Raw genomic sequence first — 14196 nt, forward strand, 5'->3', positions numbered from 1 at the left:
ATTTACTAAATCAAGTTCGATACGAGGAGGATGAACAAGTACGGACTCTAATTGTGAACGGAGTTACTAGCGCCCGGACGTCCGACGTCTGGGCACGACACATCTACAACCATCCGACAGTAGTTAGAAAATTTTCCCATTGAACATTAGCTCATGTTACGTGCAATGTTCAAACGATTACCGTCTTCGTCTGAGCGCTCAAGTTCAAGCTAAGTGCTCTTAACGAATACCCTACTCCACCCAACATGTCAAGCAGCAAAATCTTATAAAACATGTCTCATATCACACGAAATGATTTGTATTTTCATCATCTCCCTAAACATCATGCAAGATCACATGTCAAGTGGCAGAATTCCAAATCGACCATTGCAACATGCTAATTCACCTATTGTAACAACGAAAATAAAAAAATGTTGGAACATCTAAAATCATCTAATGCAAGTTGCAACATCATAAATCCTCTGTTGTAACATCTCAAATCAAGCATTGCAACATTCACTAGTGCTTTCATCCTCCAGTCGTGGCGGAAAGACATGAAACTTCCATTATCCTCGTTTAGAGTGAGAGAGACGCCTAGATCCACCAAAGGTGAAGCAACAAAGAGAGAGAAAGGAGTACCAATGTGGAATTGGAGAGAGATCTTGGCAGAAAGGAGCAGCAGGTTGCAGGCTGCACCAAAGACGATGAAAGAGAACTAGGTAGCCGTAGTAGCAGGTGAAGTGGAACAAACGGACGTGAAAAGTAGCAAAAAAAAATGTTCATGTTTGGTGCTTATTATTGAGCGCCTATTTCCTGCGGTTGTTTACTGTGGTAGCCTGGCACATATGTCCGCTCGGGCCAAAGCATTTCCGAACTGCGAATTTAGCGTAGCTGATTGGTTTCGAGTCCTCAATTTAGCACGGATGCTCATATTTTTTAAATTTATTCTAAAATTTAACCGCCGTTATTCATTTAGTGGTAGTCGACGTACCAAGATGTCTAATTTTGTTAATCCTGACAATCTGTCGGTTTAAGTTTCTTGAAGGTACTTATAGAGATAAAAGTATATTTGCGTGTATACGAGTGTCTACATCTACATTGTCTTATGTCTTGGGGGGAAAAAAAGCTCTAATCAATCTGTGTAAGAAGAGCAAGAGCGGCCGACTACGCGGTCAGGGAGGACGGGCTCACACTCACGGCGTCCCCCAGCCAGCCAGCCGGCCGCTCCAGTAGCATCTGCGCCAGGCAGCGACGTTCCCTTGACCCCTGCTGACCCTGCGGTCACATGAGCACAGTAGTTCGAACATGACGAACATGGCAGTGAAGCTACAAAAGTAGGTTCATAAGTTTTAGGCCTAGCTAAACAGTATCACAACATTCTAGCAGTGATCATTAGCCATTTTGAATTCAAATTTGGCAGGCAGACTAACAATGCTTTTAAGTTTTATTAATCTATAAACATGAACTACCAGAGCTCCTGTGTAATTTTAATTACAGCTGAGCAAATAAATCTTTACTCGGTTCCAGCATTGTTAGTCGGTTCCAGCAAGTAAATCTCAGACCTCAAACAAGGTCGAGCACTCCAAAAAAAAAATAGTCGAGCAATGCACCACATGATGAAATGATGCACAGGTGCTCAGTATGTACAGATCACACATATGAATGCTAGGGTCTGATAACAGCCTGCTGACCCCTGGGGCTCGGGCCAAGACAGAGATCTGTTTGCGTCTGCAGAGTTGCCCTGACGAATCTCATCTTGTTGGCCATTCTTCTTGCCAGTTCATCCAAGAGGAACAGGCACGCTGAGGAGGGTGTAATGCTGTCGTGATGCTTGCAAGCCCCAATTTCGAGCACATGAACTGCCTTGGGGACCTGATAACATATCATCACTAACAAAAAGGCAGCAAGTGGGCATCTTTCAACAATTAAATGGTTGATGAGCTATGAATTTTCAGGGAAGACAGTCTGGATGAACTTCAAGAAACGCTCCGAGTAGAACTGGGGGTCCACGGCTGAGATCGAGACTGAGTCATACTGCATGGACTTGACAGCATGCTCGATTTTCTTTGTCATGTTGTACTCTTGCAATATGTCAATGATGCCCAGGTAGAGGACAACATCGTACACCTCGCCAAATGGTTTGCTTTCGTCTTCCTTAGGGATTTGCTCTGCCCTTGCAGGCATGTTAACTCCTAGCTGGATCTGAAGCCTGACAAACATAAAAGGAAGTTAAAAACAGCAGTAGTAATTCTCCACATTTGAAACTACAAGCAGTGCAACATAATTTAAGCAAGTCACTCAGAATATTTGAACTACAAACAATTCACAGAAATCTCTATCTTACCTGGCTGTACCAGGCAGCAGTAGATCTACTTCCCCAAACCCAGCAGCTGATGCACGCAAACGGCTGCCTCTTATGTGAGGACCAACAACAACACTGTTCTCGCCACTGCTTTGAACCAAGACTAATCCTTCTGGGTAGTTCAAGGCATCATCTTCCTGAGCATCTGTGCAAACCATTATTGACAATGAAAATTAGCGCATCAATCTTGAAAAGAACTGAACATGGAATTGCATGTGATGAACAAGTTAAAGCAACAAAAGAGGCGTTGCAGACCAATAGCAACTATAAGAAAGAATTGTGCATCTCACCTAATATAGCTTGAAGATAACTTGAGGCTGCCTAACTCAAAACATGATTTGGAAATTAAGACAGTTAAGGACTAACACACAGGATTTCCAGGTAACTTTGGATGTTGGGATGATTGCATAATTCAAGTTCCTTTTAAACAAAAAAATCAATTAAAAATAGTCAAGAGTTTGGCAACTACAGGCTCTAGCTGGGCACAAAGAGTAGATATACTTCACATGTCGAAAACCAATCCATGTGTCTTTTTCCTTACACTCATGTAGATGTGCAACAGATATTGTAGGGAGCAACATCTTATGGAAAGTGTCAGGTGCGTCCTTACCTACTTCCGAAACAACAGTCAATCTATCTGCCGCCATGCTCCGGCGATAGGATGCACGTGTCCGCAAGTGCTGGGGTGCTCTATAATGGACACCAAGCAGTAGGCTATAATCCATTATCCGCTGGGTTCTCAAAAATTCGCTGTCTGTTTCAATCTGACTGAAGAATAATCAACAGTTTAATTTGAGATAAGTATAATGCAACACATAACAGAACACATAAGAAGGCTGATTTCTAGAGAAAGTATGCTCACTTAAGTAGAGCCTCACGCCAGGAAGGTTCAAGATAAAAGGAATAGTTAAGATCCAAATCCTTCAGAGTTGTGTTTTCATCAATTTCAATTTTGTCAGTAGAGCGCCCTAAAGATGAGCCTTTCAAGTCAAATCTCCGGTGAATTCTCAATTCAGTGCAAAACATGTTTCCCATTACAACAAACCGGAACTGCAATTTGCAAATATTAAGAATGATCATTACATTAAAAAGGAAGGGGGGAACTAATATAAAGAAACTTAGATTACCTTTTGACCACTAGAAGGTTTCACCCTGTGGAGGCCAAAAAACTTAGTAATGAGGGTGTTCTCATAAGTACGGACATGATGATAATAGTTTGGAAGCATTCGTAAAAGAACCTACAGGATAATATAGAATCATGAAATGTTCAATTTCAGCTTCCTAGGAAAATGGTCCTACAGTATATGCATGAACTACCCAAAGAATCATGAAAGCTAGGAAATACAATCTCTGTAGTCTAAATATATGAACCTGCACTTCAGATTTTCGGAGAGTCTTAATCATGAATCTATCATCCTGTGACAAGAAAAAGACACTTCCGCTCTTTCCAGGAGAAGATAGTTCCCTAAGAGCAGAATTTCCGCATATGGAGATCATATAGTCTGCAGCATCAATCTTGAACATCTCTCTCAAATTCCTACAAAAGTGGATCGGCATCGTGTTTTAAATGTATTGAGTCTGGGACAGAAAGAAGATTATAAGTCAGGAGAAACAACACAAAAATATGTCAAGGGATCCTAACAACGAATATTGTGTTAGCTAAATGTGCAGAATCTAAATATCACTTGAATCTGCAGCTGATAAGGACATCATCATTGTTCAGATGCGCATATTAGCATGATTGTCAGTAAAACGAACCTGAAAACCATGGGACAGTAGTCCTTCCATTTGAAATCTTCTGCTGAATGTGAAGGAGTAAGGCGAGATCCTTCTTTTGGGAAGTTCATCCAGAAACTTGCTCTTGGTCCAAAATCTGAAGCACGAACTTCACGTTTTTGAATTGGTGTAATCTTTCCAACTGTGTACCTAGGCACAACAAAACATTGCCTATTTCAAAATATACTTAAAAGATCTGTAAACATCATGCTCTGGAATCAATTAAAAAAATGTATGTTGCAGGAGCTAGCAGTTCCTAACAGAAACAAAAGCACATATTGCAAGCTAGGAGCTGGTAACCACTACTTGCTGGTGCAAGCACATCAACCACCAAACCTTACACCATTATCTTTTAGAAGCTAAATGAAACCAAGCATATTTTTTTAACACAAGATGATTAGTTCCACGAGCCAGATGACTAGGAACCTGTTACCTCTATGCCATGATTTTCACCATATAGTTGCAAGAAGATTATTTTAAGCAAGAACGTTAAGCTGCAGGGAGTAGCTAGGCCAGTAATAGCTGAACAAACAATGAAAAAAAGGGCATACCCAGTGCTGCAACTACACAAGGTGGGGTCTGGGGAAGGGAATTTCTAGCAGCCTTACCCTTGCGAAATTCGCAAAGAGGCTGGTTTGAACCCAGGACCTCCAGGACACAAGTGGAGAGACTCTACCACTGTGCCAGGCCCGCCCTTCTAATAGCTGAACAAACAATGAACAGAAGAAAAGGAATGCAAACAAAAACCAGGATTTCAGATGCTACCTGATTCCAAGCTGCAGACTGAGCATTAAATCATAGCTTCTGTGTCCCTTAATTATTGTCTCTCCAGGCCTTTTAGTGTCCCTCACCATTTTCTTCTGGCGGCGTTTTCCCTTCTTTGAGGAGTCTGAAAAACTTCTTTCAAGTACCACCTCACTGATTAGAACACCTTGCATGTACTCCCTTTCCAGTATAGGCAAACGAGAATCACTCAAATTTTCCAAGCTTTCTAGACCAGAACTTTCACTTGATTCATGGCCAATGAACTTTTCAATAGCCACCTCAAGACTCCACCGTCTTTCCAAAGACACATTCTTCAGAGGCTGATCAGTTGAATTCCTTTTGTACGAAACATCTGAAGATTGCCTAGTCATGCCGACCTTCATGTTCCCCATGTCAACTGAGGCAGATTGAAGTATGCGTGAATTATGATTCTGTCTTCTAATATCAGGCAGTACACCTCGGTTTCTTAGATTATTGATATACAGCTCATCGTTAACAGGAACTCTGCAACCTTTCGGATAGAATGTACCTTTACCATCCTTCAGGCCCCTCGTCCATGTTCCAACATAATACCCGCATTCGTTCCATGTATAGATTCCATACCCGTGCATCATGCCATCTAACCAGTTACCTTCATACGAGTCCCCATTTTTCCATGTAAGAGTTCCTTTCCCTGACATCTTGCCACTTTTCATATTGCCAACATAAGTGCCCTCATTTGCCCATGTGTACTTCCCATGACCTTGTATTTCTCCCTGAATCCACGAACCTTCAAACATGTTTCCATTTGGATATGTCTGACATCCAAGCCCATGCTTACGATTCAACTTCCATCTTCCCCTGTAGATGATTTTATCCAGTCCAGTATAGGTGCCTTCACCATATATGTATCCACCAGAATACTCGCCCTCATAGGTGGCTCCAGATGGCCATCGTGTCTTCCCCTGCCCATGTCTCATACCTCTCCTCCACTCACCTTCATAGATGCAACCATCTGACCAGAGGTACCGGCCTGAGCCCTCTGGTGTGTTCCCCAATAATGTGCCGGAATAAATATCTCCATTAAGAAACCTGATCTCTCCAACTCTGAAGCCAGGATTTGTTACGGCAGCATTTGAATCTTGGTCATTTCCCAAACTGGCCAACACCTCCTTTGCAATGTTGCTGCTAGAGTCTCGGAATAGCTCAACCCTTGCAGAATGGGAGACCCCTTCTAGCTCATTTGGAAGATCCACAGGGGCTGTCATGCATAACCCCTAGGAGGACCGGTCCACAAAAATCAGGAAGGTAATACCCAAATCACTACCTGTGAAAGGTTGGATGAGATACGTAAGCCATACTGTTTACAAGAGGCACTAGAAGTAACCAGGATATGAACATTCAACTTTTAGTCATTATTTTATACAAACCAGTGGCCTTTTCTTTTTCACTTGTTGCCAAGAAACGCATGATTGAGAGGGAAACAAATTTGGTCTGCATTATTCTTCACTTCATTTCCATAGGAACTATGTGCTAGTAATTGGAGTTGAAAACACGGTTTTCTATTCAAAATTCCATCGCCAGTGCTGCCATGACAACGTAACCAATCCGAGTTAAGGTGCTTCCTATTGTTCCTTCAGTAGGGTAAGACTGTTCACTGTACCCTTCCATGCGCCCTTCTTTAATTTTATAAAGATTTGCGGAAAATCTTTTATAAATATTTTAACAAAGGATAAATTGCAATTGGAAATTGAAAGATACATATCAAATTCATGTACGAAAGAAAAAAAAGGCCCAAAACTATCTCTAACCTTACGCGTGCTCTACAAAGCTCAGCCTAACCATGTCTTACACATCCTAAATCAAGTATATTATATTAGAAAAGAACACACGACGCGATCAGAGTCTAAGAATTATTAATATAGTTCTTTCCCCCCTTCTTTTTAAAAGAAAGCAACACTAACATGTCTAGTTTAGTGAGCGGAAGTACATACATGATCATTGTAGTTTTTCATCGTTCTGATCGCCAAAACTGCGAGGTTTGTTTTCAGAGTTACACCTACAGAAGCCTAAGAGAGGCGGAGAATGGACAGGCTTACCTCACCGCTTCGGAAGGGGAGCTCGACGGAGGAGATGGAGGTGCCTTCTTACAGGCACTACCTCGCAGACCTGCAGACAGAGGAAGAAGAGATGAGTACGGAGAGGAGCCGCACGGCCTCGCCCAGAAGCAGGGGGAGGGGAGAAGCCGGTGCTGCGGACGGCGCAGATCCGGCCGCCGGATCCACGAATCGCGTTGTGCGCACCGAAAAACGACGAGAAGACGGAGGACGGCGCGCGCCCAGAATCGATGGGGATCCGGCCGGAGAAGGAGGCGCTGCGCGTAGACTCGCTCTGATGGAGGAGAACGATTCTCGAGAGAGGGGAGCGATTCCCGCCGGAGGTGAAGAGGGCCAAGCCGACCAGGGGCGGAGGATAGTGAGGACCACGGCTGGCGGTGGGGCGCTGTGTGTTTGACTTTAGAAGAAGTCCAAATAACCCGCTCAACCTTTTTTTTTTGACACGAACCCTCTCAACTTTTTTTTTACACAAAACCTCTCAACTTTACTCCGAGTCTTATACCCTTTAAAAATTACAGTACCCTGCAATGAAATTAACCTTCTAAACTTTGTTTCTCGATTCAAATTATCAATTATCATATAATCTTCTATAGTACATATATTACGTGGGAGTATGTTACCTCAAAATTGCCAAGTATGCAACTACGGTAATTAGTCTAAGTTAGAGTTCAAACTACAAAGGATTCAAGCTGTCAGTTCATTTCATCAACCATATTAAGACATCAGATATGTTCTACTTCGATGAGATCATAGCAACACAATAAATTCCATACATATGAATCTGATGAGTGTACGATGAATCTACTCCCTTGTGAGATGATAAAAGTCTACTTTTTAGCGGCTGCTCTTTCCAGCGGCAACGATAGTAAACCTACTGATGGTGATATGGATATGGACCTTAACTTTAGGAAGCAGTTTTCGACATGTGCTACATATCATCTACGAAATGTTGTGATACAACCTTGCTAAAAGCATCACATGATTGATCCATATATATTGTCCAATTACAACAAATTTTTTACCACAAATTACTCCGTGTGCGTGCCACTGGCAAAAGTGTCCATCTCGAGATCCTCTCGGCACCACAATGTCCTTAGGCTAGTCTAGTGCATACTATTGTGCACACAAAATACAAGTGTTGCACATATTTTTTTGGCGACGGCGAGAAAAGAAAATTTTATTTTGACTAGGGGAGAGAAGGAAGCTGCACCGGACTCGATATTCAAGACTAGAAACAATACTAAGATAGTAAACATTGTATGTATTATACTTTCATATTTATATAGCATGATATTAAAAATATGATACGATAAATTGGGATTAGCCTAACGCCTTCCTTCTACCATAGTGTAGGCTACCGTTGTGTCTGGTCTACAATATGACACAATATGCGTTATTAGTAAGTGACCTACTAGCCACTGCCTTCGATGCTTCAAGTGACACGTCACGTCCATGCTTAATTTTTCATAAATTTAGAGTGTTTTTTTATAAATTCTTTCATTTCAAATGCAGAGTACAGGAATTGCAAATGAGATCGATAATGGTCCCAGTTCACAGATTGAAGCGCCTGCTCCACTGGACAGTCTCGGATGTGCCCTAGATTTTTTTTTTCTTTCTCGAACACAGTAGATTATTACTAACAATAGCTGTGGATCGCATGGTTTGGCATCGGATGCTAATCTATGAGCTATTTTATTCGCTGCTCTTGGTCGACGGGGCCGTTGCGAATTCCCTTTCGGCTGGCAAAAAAAGAAATAACCATGTTGAAAAGCAAAAGGATAGTGAAAGGCGGCTTTGGGGTTACACGGACGACGGGTGACCAGCTAGCATATGTGCTGCCGCCCATGTCCCTAGAAAATTTTGCAGGCCCATCCGATCTTTTTCAGAATCATATCCCATGGACGGAACGAAACGAAACGTCATCCTGGCCTGTCTCAGAATCATTTTCATATCCCTGGACGAACACGAAGCGTCATCTGGGCAGCAGAGCAGGTAGTGATGACAGATTAGTGTCCACCACGGTCGCAATCGTTGAGCCTCCAGATAATCTTTCCCTGGGCCGGCAAGAGGATAGATTACTTGGGTAGATTTATGGGTAAAATTAAGCCACCAGTTTGATTTTAATTAGGTGTGGCCGTATGGTTTTGGTCTGCGCCGTCCACGAATACATCGCGTCCTTGGAGATTAAAAAAGATCTGATATCTTGCTCGAGCAAATTCACGTTACCTAACTCACCAACCCTTGCTGGAAGAACTAACTTTTCTGGTTTGGAGTCAGTCACTGTCGTTTCGCGCCAATGAGCACCCAATCAGGACACATGTTTCAACTTTAAATCTGGCTCGTCATCGCCTCAATTTGAGCAGTATGCTTTTGCATCCGCGCATCACAGGGTACACGAATCATCCCCACCAAATGGGCATGAAAAAAAAAAGCAACGAATGGAACGAACAGGATCAATGGCAATGGCAGTGTCCGCCCTCCTTCGCCGACGGCGTCACCGTCGAGCATGGGGTCCGGGCCTGGAGCACCGGCGGGAGGCCGCAGGCTCGCCGGAGCTCGTCGTACCGGCGGAGGTCAAAGCCACGGGCCTGCATCAGCCGCTTCTGCTTGGCCGCGAACCGGCTCTCGAAGAAGCCCTCAAACGAGGGCTCTTTCTTGGTCCGGAGGAAGAAGGCGTAGCCGGCCATGAAGTACATGGACGTCACGTAGAAGCAGATGGGCTCCATCACGTCCCAGGAGAGCTCCCAGAAGGTGAGCCGCATGAACCCGGCCGTCTGGACCACCAGGTAAGCCAGCCCGCACCACAGCTCCCGGCGCACCTGGGATGCCGCGGCGCGGTCAATGTCCACCTTCTGCGCCTCCATGGCCTTCAGCTCCTCTCTGGCCGGGTCGTTCTGGGCGATGGGCAGCGTTTCACGGACGGGAATGGCCTTCTCGATGGCCTTGACAACCTGCAGTTGTCATGAAACAGAACACAAAAACATTTCCACGATTTACTTGGCTGCTCTTCTTTTCAAGGGAGATCCATCAAAGAAAGAGCAATGCTGATAAGAGAAGATTGCATCAATGAAGGCCAAATGAAAAGTGCCTCAACTTCCAAATGCTCTGCAGTAGTCAAGAAATACATGTGCTTCATGTTGTCAACATGAATGCAGATATGTTTTCAAAAGTAAAATAGCATCAGGTTGCTTCAAGAAAACAATGCCATGCCCGCCAGGATCTGGACTGTGCAAGATAAGATTGTTTACTTGGAATGGAACATATCCTGGACACACTTACTGTAGAATGTAATACAAATAATGCAGCTGAATCACTAAAGCGTGTAAAAGGTTTTCCAAAACTATCTTTGAAATGTTCCAACACCACTACCATGAGGGCAAATTGTCAAATTGTCTATTATGTAGCCACCAACCACAGCTAGATCAAGATTAAACAGAGCAAAAGGTACTACTAGTGCTGCCCACGAATGCTACGAGTATATGACCTAATCTAGCTCACATGCCATGTGAGTGTTCACCAAACTTTGTTTGGCTCACCCATAACATAAAAAAGTAGATTAGCCATAACTTGTTAGCCCTCCATTAGTCTCCTATTAATCAAATGGATGGAAACCCTAAGGCATTCGGGGAGGGGAAAAAGGAAAAAAAATTGGTGTCATAAGCTACAATATTCACAAACACGAAGGGGTAATAGCAACTATATCAACGTGATTTATCTGATGAAGTTAACATGTAAGAATCTCAAACAGTAAAGATGAAAAGAGCAGCTACATCTATCGGCTGTTAAAAAAAATAGAACTCTCCTAGTTCTTTTACTTCCCATATATTCTTCCACATGTAATGAAAACTACCTTTTTGTTGTTTGCATTCTAACAAAAAGAACTTGCAACTCTACCACAACAAACTAGCGACATGGACACCACATGGTTGGCTGGTGCCACAACTGCCACAAAGGGCAAACCAGCAAATATACCCGCAAAGAAGTAATTGAGCATATATGTTTACCAGCCAACTACAGCTTTTCTCTATGTAAGCAATTTTTAAAGGTGCGTCAATTCAATCCTCCTCCACCACTGGTATGTGATGTGGCACATGATGCTATTGCTACAAATGGCATTACTGTACTGTAAATTTTCTAGTAGACAAGTTGTTGAAAAAATATTAGTAATTTGTTTTCCAAAAAAAAAGTGCCCAAAAAGTGGGCCAGGTGAATCCTCCTCATGTTCATTCACCGGAGGTCAAGAATCAAAATTAGTCTTTCTTTTTCTCATCGGATTCTACCCTCTCTGATTTAGACAGAGGGATAAAATTAGATTTTTTTTCTTGGTTCTGGTTTTGAGAGAAGAAAAACTCCCATCTTGGAGCGGAGTAAAATTCCCCAAACTTTGGGTGTCAACATCTCTTACTATCGTTTTAGAACACCGCCCTTTCTTTCAATCTTTTCCTGTTGGGAAACATAGAAAAAACACGCGAAAAGTCTCATCAGATCTCTGTGGTTTCCAAAATCAAATCTCTACCCGGTCACCCGGAAAGAAATTAACAGCACACAAGAGAGAAGAAACCAACGTTACTTTTCTCTTTAAGAGATCCTAACTGCAAAGCAAAAACTAGACAAGAGAGAATTTGGAGACGAATCAAGCAACATTAAGCTGATAAATTGAAATGAGGAACAGAGAAGATGGGGGTGAGGATCGTACCATATCGGGCCTGAGGAAGACGGTCTTGCCGAGCACGATGACGGATCCGGACTCGTCGAGCGCGCGCGCGACGGAGGGCCCGGCGTCCGGCCCGGCGGCGTCGCAGCAGAGGCGCAGGAACTCGGCGTACGGCACGGCGCCGGCGCCGGACGCCCGAATCCGGGCGCGCGCCGCCTCCATCTGCGTGGCGCGCAGCACCTTCCGCGCCTCCTCCACCGTGAGGCTCGCCGGCGGCAAGTCCCGCGCCGCGTCCGCCTCCCGCCTGGCCGGCGCTGCGGGCGGGACGAGGCCGTCGAGGTTGATCCGCGGGAAGGCGACGCCGACCCCGAGGTCCCGGATCCGGTCGGCCAGGGGCATGAAGCGGTCGGGCGGCACGGCGGGCCGGAACGCCGGCTGCTCCTGCAGGAACCGCCGGAGCCCGAACGCCGCCGGCGACGGCGACGCCGCCGACGCGAAGCGCTGCGCCACGGCTCTCCTCAGCACGGCCGCCATTGCTGCTTAACGGGTCTAGCCTCTCGCTCTATCTCTCTTGCAAACTCCGATTGGATGGGAGGATGGATGAGAACGCACAACGGGCTCTACGCAATCAATGGAGCTCGGGTGGATTCGAGGGAGGTGGGGGATGGAGGCCATTTATACCGCCGCTCCCCATGGCGTAAGACTCCGCGCCGCGAGGGAACGGGCTCGCCCACGCGACGGTGGTGACACGGACAAGGACGGGACACACGGCGTGAGCCGTTGGCGACGGCTTTGGCCCGGTCCGCCGAACGGGTCCAGCAAGCTCGCGTTCCGACCTCGCGGGACGCATCGGCCGTGTTTGGCACAGCTCAAATTTACTGAGAACCCAGCTGGTGGCTAGCTGACCAGAGAAGCAGCTGGTTAAAGAAGCAGCTGGTGACTCATCGGATCCCTACGGAAATTTTGGTCCTGCCCTTTAGGAGCCAGCTCGATCATCTACCCAATCGTTTCGGCCATATAAATACCCGCCTACAAAATTGTAGAAAAGTTTGCTGTATTTTTTTCATCACAGTTGCTCTGAAATACATTTGAACATAATCTTTTAAATACACGATGATTTTGGTACTACGATTTTATTTTGTTTTAGCGAAACTATAGATTTTGTTCCTGCAAAATAACAAACTATTGTTTTATAGTAAAAATTTCACTTTTAAAGTTCGATGACACACTCCCTTTGTCCAAACATACGTGAACTTCTAACTATGCACCTGGTTAAGTAATTGTCCACATGCATGGCTAGGAATGCACTTAGAGACCAGAGGGAGCATTCTATTATGCTACCTATTTGTTACAACAAATTGTAGTTTTCTAATAAAAAACTTCTCTCTCAGAGTTTGATGCTGACACATATTCTGGTATGGCATCTATTTTTCATTATAAAAAAAATATTTTGCTAGTAAAATTGTCTCTTTGAAAGTTTGATGACACGTATTCTGATACGATATCTATTTTTCAAGTCAGGGGTACTACTACTGCCTATTGCTGGTAAGGCCGTTCCACAGGTTTCGATTATTTGAGGCGTGTCATTTGAAAACCAAACTAAAAAATGTCGAGCTCAAGGCGGTGCTGGCACGTTCCACAAGTGTCATGGCCATCAAAACGTGTATCGCGAGTGCTATTGGTTGGAGACGTACCGTGCTTCGGAGAGAGACGTTCTGGCGATGCGCTGCTTCGTACCATTAGCTTGCGGTCGGGGGGCGACGGAATTTCATCATGTGGATGACGTGTTTCTTTTTTAATAGAAATTAGTTCGGCAGCAGGCGAGTGAGCCCACGTGGATCATCGGCGTACAAACGAAACGAGCCAGCGGCTCCCACGCTGCTGCCAAACCGGTGACGTGGCAAAACGAAAAGGAGTTAACTACGTGCGTGACGGTACACGATAAGATGCCTACGGGCCGGGGTCCCATATAAGTTTTAAATTTTATAAGTTGGCATTCATACGCAAAAGGTTTGGATGATCGGATTGGATCACCAGCGCGAGATGAGGTGTGTGAATGTGGATGATAAACTAAGTCTCCTTACCCGCGCGACCGGGGAGTCCTGGCCACGAACAGCTACGTGATGAAAAAGCGACGAAAAATTCAAAACAACTCAATTCATCATTGAGTGAGTGATTTAGTTGAAGCATGTAAGCAATGTTCTGGTACGACATCATGGATTAGAAGAAAGACATCAAGAGGCTTAAGACTTAGAGCCCTGGCAGGGCTTTAAAAAGGCTCCAAAGCTGACTCCGACGGAAGCCCTATCAAATAGATGGTTTTGGAGTGGCTCCGTGTAGTTGGTGTTGGTGAAACTCAAAACAGTTTACATTGTGGTGGTGAAGCTACAAAATATTACTTCAACCGGTTTCTTCTCTTCAATCCCTTCATGAAAAGCAGGTTGAAGCCGTTTTGCCAAATATTTTTCAAAACGTTTTCAGCTCCACTAGAAAAACCGCTCCACCAGAGGAGCCGGAGCTATTCTTAAACAAGCCGTAGTCTTGTCAAACAGGATCTTAAGATC

The 14196-nt window shown here is 44.5% G+C and overlaps 2 protein-coding genes across 2 annotated transcripts; both read right to left on the reverse strand.

Moving 5' to 3' along the window:
- Positions 1-1400: 1400 nt before the first annotated feature.
- Positions 1401-7372, reverse strand: LOC112874849 (phosphatidylinositol 4-phosphate 5-kinase 9). The gene is made up of 10 exons (XM_025938408.1): positions 7165-7372; positions 6961-7030; positions 4883-6188; positions 4100-4267; positions 3713-3878; positions 3469-3579; positions 3204-3391; positions 2952-3109; positions 2324-2486; positions 1401-2188 (listed from the first exon to the last, which is right to left on the reverse strand). The coding sequence occupies exons 3-10, from the start codon at positions 6127-6129 to the stop codon at positions 1921-1923; spliced, it is 2469 nt and encodes an 822-aa protein (XP_025794193.1). The 5' UTR covers positions 6130-6188; positions 6961-7030; positions 7165-7372; the 3' UTR covers positions 1401-1920.
- A 1905-nt stretch (positions 7373-9277) lies between these two features.
- Positions 9278-12281, reverse strand: LOC112875090 (calcium uniporter protein 2, mitochondrial-like). Its single transcript, XM_025938792.1, has 2 exons — positions 11675-12281; positions 9278-9929 (listed from the first exon to the last, which is right to left on the reverse strand). The coding sequence occupies exons 1-2, from the start codon at positions 12164-12166 to the stop codon at positions 9432-9434; spliced, it is 990 nt and encodes a 329-aa protein (XP_025794577.1). The 5' UTR covers positions 12167-12281; the 3' UTR covers positions 9278-9431.
- Positions 12282-14196: the final 1915 nt, after the last annotated feature.

Source organism: Panicum hallii, chromosome 9 (genome assembly GCF_002211085.1).
Source record: "Panicum hallii strain FIL2 chromosome 9, PHallii_v3.1, whole genome shotgun sequence".
NCBI lineage: Eukaryota > Viridiplantae > Streptophyta > Magnoliopsida > Poales > Poaceae > Panicum > Panicum hallii.